At 38.6% G+C, this 14,403-nt stretch overlaps 1 protein-coding gene across 2 annotated transcripts in view; it reads right to left on the reverse strand.

The window, feature by feature from the left end:
* Positions 1–7,562, reverse strand: part of IQUB (IQ motif and ubiquitin domain containing) — a 45,873-nt gene extending 38,311 nt beyond the window's left edge. For both annotated transcript variants that reach the window (XM_044246492.1, XM_044246491.1), the window contains exons 1-2: positions 7,482–7,562; positions 2,013–2,446 (exon numbers count right to left, since the gene is read on the reverse strand). In XM_044246492.1, coding sequence (XP_044102427.1) covers positions 2,013–2,442 — 430 coding nt within the window. In that variant the 5' untranslated portion in view covers positions 2,443–2,446; positions 7,482–7,562. The remainder of the gene's footprint in view (positions 1–2,012; positions 2,447–7,481) is intronic.
* Positions 7,563–14,403: the final 6,841 nt, after the last annotated feature.

Consider the following 14,403-nt stretch of genomic DNA (forward strand, 5'->3'; position numbering starts at 1 on the left):
CACAGATGATGAATTATCAGAAACCTAGTCTAGTTGTTTTATAGAGTCAAAATTCTATGGTTAACCTATTTTAACATTTTCATGGCAGTGATTTCCTAAGCTTTGGGAAGGGGAGGTATGTGAAGGAATTCATGAACCCTAGAAAGCACAGGGCCAAGACAACTTTATTCTAATTTCCATGTGCTTGTTAAAAACTACAGTATCAGGCAATCACAGAGATATCAAAAAATGGAGCCCAGGGACTGCCTGGCTGGCTCAGTCAGGAGAACATGTAATCTTGATCTCAGGGCTGCAAGTTCAAGCCGCACATTGGGCACAGAAATTACTTTAAGAAACAAACGAACAGGTCTTCTTGACTGGATTGTTTTTTGGGTGCTGAGTTGGTAAGTTCTTTATAGATCTTGGGTACCAAGGAGATGCCTCTTACACTGTTGGTGGGAATGCAAGCTGGTACAGCCACTCTGGAAAACAGTATGGAGGCTCCTCAAGACTTTAAAACTAGAGCTACCCTATGACCCAGCAATTGCACTACTGGGTATTTACCTCAAAGATACAGATGGAGTGAAAAGAAGGGGCACCTGCACCCCAACTTTCATAGCAGCAATGTCCACATAGCCAGACTGTGGAAGGAGCTGAGACGTCCTTCAACACATGAATGGATAAAGGAGGTGCGGTTCATATATACAATGGGATATTACTCAGCCCTCAGAAGGGATGAATGCCTACCATTTGCGTTGACATAGATGGAACTGGGGAGTATTATGATAAGTGAAATAAGTCAAGCAGAGAAAGAAAATTATCACGTGGTTTCACTCTTATGGGGTATATAAGGAAAAGCACAGAGGACCATAGCAGAAGGGAGGGAAAACTGAATAGAAAGAAAACAGAGAGGAAGACAAACCACAAGAGACTCTGTAGGCGGGAAAACAAATGGAGGGTTGCAGAAGGGAAAGGGGTGGAAGGATTGGGTAACTGGGTGATGGGTATTAAGGAGGTCATGTGACATAATGAGCACTGTTATACACAACTAATAAGTCACTGAACACTACATCAAAAACTAATGATGTACTATATTATGGCTCACTGAACTTAATAACAAAAATAGCTTTTGAAACAAATAAACAAGAGGGAAAAGGAGCAACCAGTTAATCAGCCAAGTAGGCTGCTTCTAGGTATAACCACCTTCTTGCTGCTCCACTTTGGCTTTACCAACAATGCAGTAATAACCCCTACATGCCATGAACATTATGCCTTTAATACTAACCAATAATGCAAGAGAACAACAATTTTTCCAAAGCTAAATATAAAGTTAACCCTAAGCAGAAGTATGGAAATATGTAAAAGTAACAAGATATGAAGAATGAGCCCTGGATATGAAACGAGGAATCTGGAGTCAAGTTCCATTCCAACTTTTTCTTGCTAGCTATGAACAATTAATTCCAAAGAGGCATGCAAAAGAACTACAATCATACTCAAGAATCTGCCCATTTTCCAAAGTTCCTAAACATTTTAAAAACGTACTTTACTTAGGAAAAAATGGATCAATATCAACTTAAAATTTAATGGTGTTCATCTATCTTGGGAAAATAGAACAGAATAGAGTATCTTTACACTTAATTAAGAGATCGGGGCACCTGGGTGGCTCAGTGGGTTAAAGCCTCTGCCTTCTACTCGGGTCAGTGGAAAGCAAGGCTTTCCCAGGCTCCTGGGATGGAGCCCCGCATTGGGCTCTCTGCTTGGCGGGGAGCCTACTTCCCCCTCTCTCTCTGCCTGCCTCTCTGCCTACTTGTGATCTCTGTGTGTCAAATAAATAAATAAAATCTTTAAAAAAATAAAAATTAAAAAATTTTTAAAAGAGATCAAGTGGTAGTAGCTACAGAAGTTTGGTGGATAAAGGAAAGTGAAAGTAATGTAATAGCAAATATAAAACAAATCTTCAAGTAAAACAAATTTGAAAAAGCAGCCATTCTTCAAAATGAGGAAAAGAAATTCCTATCTTCCCTATGTAATACCTGTTGCTAAAGGATTTTTGACTGATGCTTTCAGAGATTCCTTTATAGCCTTTATCTTATCCAGAAAAGCCAGAGATCCAGGCTTTGAATTCTGTTTGGCTGGCTGCATTACATTATCATATTTAGTTAGATAGTGCTCTGTAGAACTTTCTGGAGAATATGAAACTTGTTTGGGCAACAAAGCTTCTTCCATGAGTAGTTCTTCATCTTCTGGTTCCACGTTTGATAAACCCTGCTGACTTTCCTCCTTAGCATGTGTTGTATAGCCCTCACTGGATGGTTCAACTTCAGATTCATTATCTTCTGCTTGATCTGACTCTGGAAACTCTTCAGAGGGAAGTGGAATACTGATAATCCCAGAAGCATCTCTATTTTCTTCTGATGCATTCACAACATTCTCAGCATCAAATTCTTCTTCCTGATCAGACATTTTCCTGAACCAAGAAAAATAAATATATTTACTACACATAAAAATTTCTACACCAGATATCAAATTCATTGGTGGTATATAGCAGTGTTTATAATACACTGTAATGCTCCTTGTTATTTTGTTTTAAAATACTGATTATTTTAGTAATGGTATCAAGTAAAAGCATTGGTGAAATTTTTAATAAAAACACCACAGAAAGTAAAAATTCAACCAAAAGAGAACCTCAAAATACAATCAACTTGAGAAAAATCTATTGTCAAGAATATACTGAAAAACAGGGGCACCTGAATGGCTCAGTTGGTTGGGGGGTCTGCCTTCAGCTCAGGTCATGATCCCGGAGTCCTGGGATGGAGCCCTGCCTTGGGCTCCCTATTCGGCAGGGAGTCTGCTTCTCCCCCTGCCTGCTGCTCCCCGTGCTTGTGCACACTCCCACTCTCGCTACCACTCTCATTCTATCTCAAATAAATAAATAAAATCTTAAAAAGAAAAAAGAATATACTGAAAAATATTTTAAAATATACTGTCATCTCTTCCTTATTAAAAAGAACAATGCCTTGTGAAAGGACTTATTTGAATAGCTTGTTGTTTTTTTGCTGAACACAAACTAACACGGGATTTATGCTTCTGGGATTACAACTGATTAGAAGCTCCAAGGAATCCACCAGCTCCACAGCAACCATATCCTGGATAGTAGCACTCTCTGTAGTAGTTTTGTTCTCACAAATTGTAAGCAAGTCTTCAAGGACCTCTGTTCCCCAAAACAAACAGATCAACAAACAAATGTGGGTTGAACTTGGAGCTGATTAGGGCATGAGGTACAGCAACCAAGAGCTTTGGCTTGGGAGACCATAGGACGGCATCCGGCACGTGGGCCAGAGTGGGCTAGGGGGGCCTATGGCCAGGCTTCAGGGGCAGGAGCTGGATCAGAGCGGTGAGGAGCCCGTCTGCGGGATGGATGCCTATAGAAGCTGGCAGCCAGGAAGGGAGGCCAGAAGTGGCCTTGAGGCATATTTCTGTAACAACAGCAGGGGCAGATTAAAATTCAGAACAGTAGTGAGGTGAAAAAGCTGTGTCTGGGGCTAACAAATTCAGCACAAATCCTTACAGAGAAAAAAAAAATAATAACCTTAGTCACTGAAGTTGTCTGGCTGCTAGATGACAAATTTCCAAAAATATGGAAAATCTGGAATAAAAATATGTATGTGTTGAATTAAATGAATATAGCGTTAGAGTTGAAGAGAGAATTAGTAAACTAGAAGATAAAGAAAAGGATTTTATATAGAATGCAGCAAAGAGATAAGGATATGAAAAATATGAGAGATTAAGGACCATGCAAAAGAGAAAAAGTCTAGCATATTTTACTGCTAAGTGTATCTTCACTTAAGCTGAGAATGCTTTTGTACTTTCGAAATAAAAAATAACAACCGAGACTATATGTGGCCTGATAAGCCCTTTCCAGAAAAAGTCTGTCAGCCCCTGATCCAATATATGCCAAATTGGAATACCAGAGAAAACATAAAGAAGAGAGAAAATATTTTTAAAGGTGATGGCTGAGAATTTTACAAAACTGATGAGAAATATGGATCCAAACAGCCAAGAGGCATAACATAAATATATGCCCAATGGGATAAGTAAAAATAATTCAAAGCCACATACATTGTAATTACATTACAGAGTAACAAAAAGAAATGGAAAGCATATAGTGATAAAGGATATATCATCTACTGCTTTGAATAATATTAATTTACTAACATTAATACAAAGTAAAGTAAAAATCACTGCTGATTTCTCATCAGAAGTATAGAAGCCAACGTAACAACAGACTAACTAAAAGAAGATAACTATCAACCTAGAATTATACACCTAGCAAATTTCTCTTTCAAGAAAAAAAATAGAAATATTTACAGATAAGTTATACCACGATACCTGCTCTAAAGAAAGTTCTAAGGGATACACTTAAAGAGGAAAATGGGCTCAAAAGATGTTCAAAGTGCAAAAGGAAAAGTGAACAAATTAATTACAAACATATGGGTATACACAAATACTGTCAACACAAAATAACAGTAGAAAATTGAAATATTAGACAATAAGAATATATAATTGGGAAGGGAAAGATGAGAATGAACGGTTCTCAAATTCTTATACTGTTCACAAAATTGAGGGCTATGATATTCTGAACCCCAGACTTTGTGAAATTAAATATACATACCTGAATTTCAAGTACAACAACAATAAAAAAAAAATGAAAGCTTTACACTTCCAAAATAATAAAGAAAAAAGTGAAATGTGAAAAAACAAATAAAAACTCAAATTTTTAAAATTTCAAGAAACTTCTTTAGGTTCTCACCTACAAAAAAAAATTTTCCTTTTGGCTATTTTCTCCTATAATAGGACTTAACGGCCTGATTAAAGAAAGACTATCATAAAGAAGCCCTGACTCCTGGCAATATACTCCTCCCACCCCTTTGGAGAGGCTGAGGTCATGCTTTTGTTTCTATCTGGTAGATCATCCTTCCAGCAAAATAGCCAAGATGTCATCTTCTAAAACAGAAACAAAATCAAGAATGTCTGCTCTTCAAAAAAAAAAAACATAACTAGAAAACTAAAGGGACAAACCATAGCCTGAGAGACAATTTTTTGCAAAGCTTCTATCTGATCAAGGACTTGTAACCAGAATATATAGAGAACTCTCACAATTCAATAAGAAAAGAGTAACAGTTTAAAAGTGAGTAAAATAGTTCAACAGGCAAGTCAACAACAGTACATACAGAAAGCAAAGAGGCGGGGACAGGACTGGAGTGGTACAAGTGTGATGTAGCACCTGCACTGAGCCACACTTGCAGGTGCACCTGAAGATAAATCCCTCCTCAAATTTGAGGCCTAGCTGTCTCAGTTGCCTCAGTCTAGCCCTGGTCCCGAGAACAAGCACATGAAAAGATGCTCAATGTCATTTGTTATTAAAGAAATGCAACTTCGTATATATATATATATATATATATATATATATATATATTTTTAGCCCAACAATGTCAAGTGCTGGTGAGTATGAAGACAAGTAGAACTTATAGCTTGATGGTGGAAACAAAAATTGGCACATTTGAAATAACTTATTTTTCTTATAAAATTAAACATAGATGTATCATATGATCCAGCAATCTATGTTCTTTACCACGATAGAATGAAAAACTACATTCATACCAAATTTGCAGACACAAGTTTATAAAGCCTTTATTCTTTTTTTTTTTTTTTTAAGATATGTGTATTTATATGCCAGAGAGAGCGTGAGCACAAGCAGGAGGAATGTCAGGCAGAGGGAGAAGCAGGCTCCCCGTTGAGCCGGGAGCTCGATGCGGGACTTGATCCCAAGACCCTGAGATCATGACCTGAGCTGAAGGCAGACGCTTAACCAACTGAACCACCCAGGCATCCATAAAGCCTTTATTCTTAATCACCCAACACCGGAAACAACACAAGTGTTCCTCTGTTGAGGCATGGATCCTCATACTATGAGTCACAAAATGGACTACTACTCATCAAAAAAAAAAGGGGGGGGGGATAAACTATTGATACAACATGGATGAATCTCAAATGCATTATGCTAAGCCAATTCTAAAAGCTACATACTGTATAATTCAATTAAGTGAAAAAGCAAAGCTGATGGTTCACAACCTCTTGAGTTCCATGGGGGGTAAAAGCTGATACTGAGCCCCAAACATGGACTCCAAGGAGAAACTAAAGAAAGAAGCAGCACTCCAGATTTGTAGGTGGCAAGTTTAATAAGCGAGGGAACTTACACACTAGGCTTATCTTTGGCAGCTGCAAAACAGTAGATCTCTGGACCCACTAGCCAGAATCTTAAAGAGTTTATCTATAGAGGCCTTTATTGGGTTCAGTCAGGTATCCAGTCCAGATGGTCTCAATTACACAGTACTCTCTGGGTCCTTGAAGCAGCCTCTAGCTAGGGACCTTGGGTGGGAGGCCCATTCCAAGGACAGGGGAGGAGCCTGGGATTGCCCCAGTTCAGTTCACTGGTCAACCAGCAATCACACCTCCATGACTGCCTCCAAAGAAAACACATGCCAGTACCTACCACGTTACAGGTACAACTACATATTTATATAGGGACAGAACAACTGTGGATGACAAAGGGCAGAGGGGAGGACATGGGTGTAAAACAGAATTTCACTGTTCATTCTTTGTACTGTTTGAACTTTCTATCTTGTACATTTGCCTATTCAAATGTAAATGTTTTAATCTTAAAAAACTGTTCAAAAAGAAAAAACAAGTCTCTATTATGATTGCATACAAAAATGTCCCTCTTGATCATAGGGGAAGGGAGGGAAAAATGAAACAAGATGAAACCAGAAGAGACAAACCATAGGAGACTCTCAATCTCCGGAAAGAAACTGAGGGTTGCTGGAGGGGAGGGGGGAGGTTGGAGAGATGGGGTGGTTGGGGGTTGGACATTGCGGGGGGCATGTGCTGTGGCAGGAAAAAAAAACAGTCCCTCTTTCACCGACAACGCATGATTTCACTGATGTATCTAGAATGTTAGTGTAACCGGTAAGGCAAGGCTCCAGTTTTGCCTTCTACCAAATACACCTGTTGAATTTTTAAGTTTTTAGGAGGCACGGCAAAGACCATGGGAGGGGAGGAGGAGAGTGCCAAGGAGGAAAGCGTGAAAGCCCGCTATTGGCTCGACTGGAAAGGTCGCCATGGATGCCTACACGCCTTCCAGTGTCAGATCTCGGTTACACACACGTCTGCTTTACTGTCACTTAAGATAAGCACTCCGGGTGGGAGATGCTTCCGAACCCCAAATATGAGATCCAGAGCTAGGAAAGGAACCAAGAAAAACGGCATGTTTTGCACGATTTTTGAAGTAGAGGTGGAACACTGTCCAGCGGCCACGCAGTCCGCAGAGCCAAGGCGGGACCAGCGCCCCGCACAAAGTTCTGGGAGTCCCGCGCCGTCGTCACCAGTCCAAGGCCGGTCTGAGGGGGGGGCCGGGAGAGGGCAGCCCAAACCTGTCCTCCTACCTGACTGAGAAACGCAGCTACTCGGGTCGCAGAGGTTTCTCAAGAACGGCTCCGAGGAAGCAGCGTCCGCACCCGCCGCATTCTCTGTTGCCTGCCATATCCTAGCAACCCCCCACCACCGCCCCCTCCCGCCGGACACCGATCCCGCGAGAAGAGGCGGTGCTCGCGTTGGAAAGCAAAGCAGGGGAGGGGTGGGCGGGGCCGGGGTCAGGCGGGGGGCGGAGCCGTGAGGCAGAGGGAGGGGCGGGAGGAGGAAGGCAGCGGGGAGGGCTGCCGCGAGCCGGTTACTTAGATCCCAAAGTGAATGGGACGCTACTTTCCAAACTTCTCTTGCACCTGCGAAAGGGCGCAGTTCTCCGAACCAAACGCTGACGGCAATTTGGCTTACAGATACAAAACATCGGTTTTGGTGAAAATGTAAATATCAAAAGAGAGTGAAGATCTTGACGTAAAAGAACACAGTTGTACACAGTAGGTGCCTACTTGCATTTATTAAAATTAGAACTTGGTTCTTAGCTTTTCGGTAGCCAAAGAAAAAAACGGAGACAGGAGCTATGAGAAGCAAAACTTTTGTTCATCACCTAATTGTAAAGGTTTTTTTTAATCACTATAAATTCTTTAAGGTTTTTAAAGAAGCACATGTTATTGGGGAAAAGGATCAATTATGTTCCTCTTGCAAATGTAGTGATAACTATCATGTGGCTTCATAATAATAGCTAATACTATTTGTTACTAAGCACTTCACATATATTTCTAATTTAACTCTTTCAAGGATTTTATTGATTAACCTCACTTTACCAATGAGGAACTAAGGCTCAGAGAGGTTTTGTAGGAGAGCCAGGATTAAACCCAAGCAGTCTGATCCCAGAGCCTCCATCCTAAACCACTATTTTATGCTGTTTGCTTTAACACCCTTTGATATTTAAGAGGCATGTAAGATTAAGTGATTTAAGTTTTTGTTGTCTGTAGTACAAATCCATTCTTCCACCATAATGTTCAGTGCCTTCAATCCTTTATAGCATTCTGCTGAAACTGCATTCTCATCTCCTCAATAACTTCCTAATGTCCAATTTCATTTTTCCCCAATGTCTTCATTCCATTTTATGACAGATTTCTTACCAGAACAATATAAAATATGCATTACATTCTCAAATATAACAGGTTTTAATAATGGTTTTAAATAAAAGCAAATGTGTTTAAATCACTTCATGAAGCCACCATGCGTAAAGAGCAAAGACGGGGGAAGCATTCATATAACTGCTGGGGTTAGTTCTTCATGGGTAAGCCAGGTAAATCATAATGTATCTTTTATTAGTAATGAGAATTCCACTGGTTTTAAAGACTCTCCTTTCTTGGTCTCTTTAAAATGTATTGTTTGTTGTCCTCAATGTTAGGGACAGTATGAAAAAACTGGGTTTAAGCATACAGGCAGGAGATGGAAGGAAGAAAACCTGATGGTAGAGAACTTTAAGTACTATATGGGCCTAAATTGGTAGGTTTCTGAGGTAGTATCTGCAGGTGGAAATGGTTATTACTTACCAAAATCTCTCTCACACACACACACACACACACACACACACACACGCACATATTATATACACACAAATATATAATTGTTTGGTTACACAAAATAAATGTGAAAGCAAACTGAAAACAACCAATAGGAAAAGGGCTCTCAATTCTGAAAGTGGAAAAGTGATTTTTAAATTTCATTTTATATTTTACTTTTCACAATAAACTTGTGCATTTTCTCAGGATTTATTGCCCAAAATTACTTATCCTTTTCATAACACATCTACTATATTTATCTCAGTTTATTTATACAATAATACTTCTTTTAATGTGCTTTTATTTCTACAAAGATGCCATCTAGTGGCTTTATGAAATCAAGCATCTCAAAGTATTTCCCACTGTTACAAATAAGTTAGAGAAAATATTAGAATTTAGAAAACCTGAAAATTATGCCTTTGGATTAAATTTGGATCATACCTATATGAGCTTGTTAAAGAGGCTATATAAATACAGATCCATAGTCCCTTTTCTGAAACTTTAAGGGACAGATATGTTTAAATTCATTCAGATTTTTTAAAGGTGATATGGGCATATACTGTATATTCTGTAACACTGTCAGTACATCTGGGGAAGTAGTCCAGAATCAAATTCATTAAGAATTCTGTGCAAAAATATATTCATATTCACACATTAAAGTGAGATAAAGATCACAAATAGCTTTATGTCAATTCAGGTCAGATTTTACTTCCAAATGAGTTATGAAAAAGTTTGGTTTTATCCAGGTATAGAAAAAGAGAATGATGTGAAATATTCTGTCATACAATAGTGTGAGTATGAGAGGCATTTAGATTAATAGTATGAGAGCCATTTAGAAATGCCTAAAATGGTCATCTGAAAAAGACATATTTGAAGATCACGAGAAATCCCAAAAAAGAATCTCTGCAATGCTTTTCATTTATAGAGTCATATACAGAAAGAGGTTAATTCATCATAAATTCCATCTAAGCACACTACAAAAACTTAGCTACTAATATAAACCGAAAGATCACTTTGAAAACTCGCTGTTAGAGCCGTCCGGGTGGCTCCGTGGGTTAAAGCCTCTGCCTTCGGCTCAGGTCATCATCCCAGAGTCCTGGGATCTGGCCCCACATCTGGCCCCACATCACCTCTCTGCCTACTTGTGATCTCTGTCAAATAAATCAAATCTTTAAAAAAATCTAATTTTATTTTAGATTTTATTTATTCTTTTGGCAGACTGAGATCACAAACTCATTATTAGCAATGCGTGGCAAAGTAAATTTGAGTTTTATAGCACATTCAAAAATTTGTGTCTTTTGTGTGTGTGTGTGTATGTGAGACTGGTATGTTCCCTTTCCCCTGCTCTATGGTTATGGAAGCATGAGTTGAAATGGCACCATCCTCAGCCCAGATCCCTTATGTAACTCTTTTGAGAACTGTCAACCCTCATTAGCCATGCACTATGAAAAAGAAACAAACTTCTGTTAAGACATTAGGATTTAGGGGTAACCTATTCTAATTCACTGTTTTTCTCACTATTTTCTTTCACTAAGTAGAGTTTTGGTTTATTCCCTCTCTAAATACTGAGTTTCAAATAAATTTCTCCAGTCCCTATCATAAATTCAAATCATGTATCACATTCCCACTTTTATTTCTTGTGAATTATATTAAAAATAAACATCTTCAGGGGTGCTTGGGTGGTACAGTCAGTTAAGCATCTGCCTTCGGCTCAGGTCATGATCTTAGGGTCCTGTGATCAAGGCCTGCATCTGGCTTCCTGCTCAGCAGAGTCTCCTTCTGCCTCTACCATTCACCCCCACCTGTGCTCTCTCTCTCTACTCTCTCTCAAAGTCTTTTTAAAAAAGAAAATAAACTTCTTCATCCAAACTGTAAGCCAAACTTTTATGTTCTCATTTACTGCTTTCGCAAATCATTAGTGTTACTATTATTATAGCACAGGCTATAATCCCATTAAGTACTGAGTTCTAAAGGAAATTCTACCCTCAGATGGAAAATACTCGTAGTATGTTCCTCGATTTGCTGCTTTACCCTAGACACCAGAACACACTCACACAAATGGTTTCTCTAACTCCTATTTGTTTATATAACCATAGAGCCTGGGAGGAAAAAAAAAAAGTGGGTATTAGCCAAGATATGGGTATTTTCCCATACAGAACATTGTTGATTTCCTCCCTTTGACAGAGAACACATTTAGGTGCAGGATATGTCTTCCAGCGATTGAGGCCTGATGTAGGTAACAGGGAAATGGCAACTCTGAAACAGTCTGCTCTGCCCTTGGAGCACATGTGAAGCAAGGTCCTCTAAGACCTGAAAATCTTGGCTTTGGAAAACAGTGAAACTGATCTCTTAGACTTCATGGAAGAGTTCCTGGATATACAGAAGAACATAAACTATCTGGAACACCATCCTGAAAGCAGAAGGAATTCCAACAGGAATCTGTTTCAAAAACCTGCTAAAGCCATTAGGTGAAGACTTAACTTCTGAAGGCAACACAGCAACCCTCCCATTGTAGGAGGTCCCAAAGTCAGCTATGAAAGACTGATCTTACTTTTATCTAGTATGCTAATCCTCACTGCTATGCTTGAAAATAAACCCGCTTTCCATTATAACAATAGCAGCAAAAAGCTCAATTAGCTTCCCTTCTTTAACTGCACTTTAAGATTAGAAAAGGGAATGATAATGGTAAGCTCCTTTTCTTCCATCCCCCAAAATTCTGAGAAGCTGGGGTGTGGGGAGGAAGTAGAATAATGGAGAATGACAGGACACAGGAAACCTGAGGCCTGGTGGCTCACAATGGCTGCCACTGCTGACATCACAGCCTTTCTACTCAGATAAGACCACTTCTGTAACTTCTGGTGTGGAAATGATGGCACCCCTCAATGCTGAGCCTTACTTACTCCAGTGGGTGCCACATACCATTAGCCCATGATAGTCATAGTTTATACCTGTTACCTTTATGACATTATTACTACTTCTTTGATCTCTCAAAATCATTACAGGTTGAACAAAAAATTCTGTATCATCCTAGATACAAATTATTTCTATCCCAAAGGAAAGAATGGGATAAATTTGAATATTCTGCACTCAGTTCACAGATAGAAGAAAGGGAGTGTCCTTTGCTGCCACTTTCTTGTTTGCAAAGCTCAAACTAATTAGCTTCTTTTCCTTCTGAACTGTCTGTTGTGTGATTAATCTGAATGAAACCTAAGAAGCCTAGGAGGAATTGAAATGGGCCATTCTGAAAATTACTCAAATTAGTCTAGAAGCCACTCAGCAACACTGAATATCTTTAAATGGAAGAATCACTTGTAAAGAGATCAGGAAAGCCTCATCTGGACATTATAGAGCAACCAGAAAATTTTTTGAAGGAGTAAAAACTAACAGATGTAAGGTGTATGGGCAGTTGGAATGGCAGTTAATAAATGTAAAAACATGCCCCACACAAAAATGCCTTTTAAATACCTATCCCATTTATATTATCTACCTATAATCCATATGAAGATTTTTCTACAAAATGAAATACAGTTTACTATCTTTGTTCCTATTTGTTCTTTATAGTCATTTAGACAAAGCAAATCAAGAAAGCAAGAAATAGGTTACTTTAGTACAGTCCCTATTTTATAGGGAGGAGTGACAGCAATGCAAGAATATTCATAAAAATAATATAATGGTTAGGAACATGAGTTCTGTAGCAAGACTCCCAGATTCAAAATTTAGCTCCACATCTTACTAGCTAGCTACGGGACCCCGGTTCATTATTACACCACTTATTCACCTGTTTTTCCAAGGTGCCTGTGTTGCCTATAGTGGCCTACGATTCCAGAATAGTACTCACACTGAATTTTGGTTTCCTTATCTGGAGAAATGGAGATAATTTACACGATTACTTTTTTAGGAGTTGTAGTGCAGATTTAAGAGTGAAATTAGTCAAGTACTTAGACCAGTACCTGGCAAATATTAACAAATATTAGTTATTATTATTATATTATTACTATATTACTACTATTCTACCACTAGCATTTCTAATGCAAACATCAATATAGTCCCCTTTTTATTAGCTACAGGAACCCTGTTTGTAAAATACATGATGCCCAAGAATCGTGGGAGGTGAGACTAGAAAGTCTGAGAGAGACATCAAGCCATCTGTGTTCATGTGCTCAATGGACCTAAAAAACAAGTGGTTGATTAGGAAATCAGCTTGAATTATCTATACAGATATGCTTTAAGATCATGTATTTTTTTTACATCTATAAGTATGTATTATATTTAAAGCAAGTATTTAGGACTGAAAAGGAAGTTATAAATCATAAGTTCTACTTTTTTTTTTACAAAGAAAGAAATAGGTCAATCTGAGAGGTTGACAGCTTGCCTCCACTTGAGCTCTTGATGGCACTGGAACCATGGGATGAGAACCCCTGGACCTCTGACTCCCTCTAAAGCTTTTCCACTTTCCCCACAGAAGCCTTCTCTTGCATTCTGACTGCTGAAAAGTAACTCAATCCACCTCAATTAATGCTTATTTACCATTCAATTTACAGCTCTGTAAGGGGAGAAATATATCAGAAAAAAAAATTTTTCTCATTCTGAAAATTTTGAATGATCTGCTTTGCCACAAGGGATAGCAAAAGACACAAAAACATATGTGTACAAACACACACCAAAGTACTACCTTTGAAGCTAAAAAATACCAAATTTAAGTAATGAGGACATGTGAAAAATAATTTATGCCAACTGTTTTGTTTTTTTTTTTTTTAAAGATTTTATTTATTTATTTGAGAGAGAGACAGTGAGAGAGAGCATGAGCAAGGAGAAGGTCAGAGGGAGAAGCAGACTCCCCGTGGAGCTGGGAGCCTGATGCGGTACTCGATCCTGGGACTCCGGGATCATGACCTGAGCCGAAGGCAGTTGTCCAACCAACTGAGCCACCCAGGCGTCCCTATGGCAACTGTTTCTTTCCTTGCTTGAATTAGCATTTATCTTAGGTTTGATACTCAACTGCACTCATATTGGAAACTTAGTGAAAACTACCTCATGATTCCACTTTGAAGTTACAACCTATGTATGACTAAGATGTTCTGAATATAAACCTATCTGTATGTCAGATAAACTTTAGAAACTCTTGATATCTCTCCTTTTACATATCCTCAATCTCTATCCTGTAAGCTTTGGTTAATCAAGAAAACTAAAGGCTAAGAAACAGAAAGCCAACTTCTTTAAGTAACACAAATGGAAAAGTTTTTCCAACTACCACTGTAAGAAATTTTTTCTTTCAAGAAAGAAATTTTTCTTTTAAATACCAAATCAATTTCCTTAACTGTACAACTATAATTTGATGGCTTTTACTCTTACTACTTCACTTTAGTGACCTATA

Source organism: Neovison vison, chromosome 4, assembly GCF_020171115.1.
Source record: "Neovison vison isolate M4711 chromosome 4, ASM_NN_V1, whole genome shotgun sequence".
NCBI classification, from domain to species: domain Eukaryota; kingdom Metazoa; phylum Chordata; class Mammalia; order Carnivora; family Mustelidae; genus Neogale; species Neogale vison.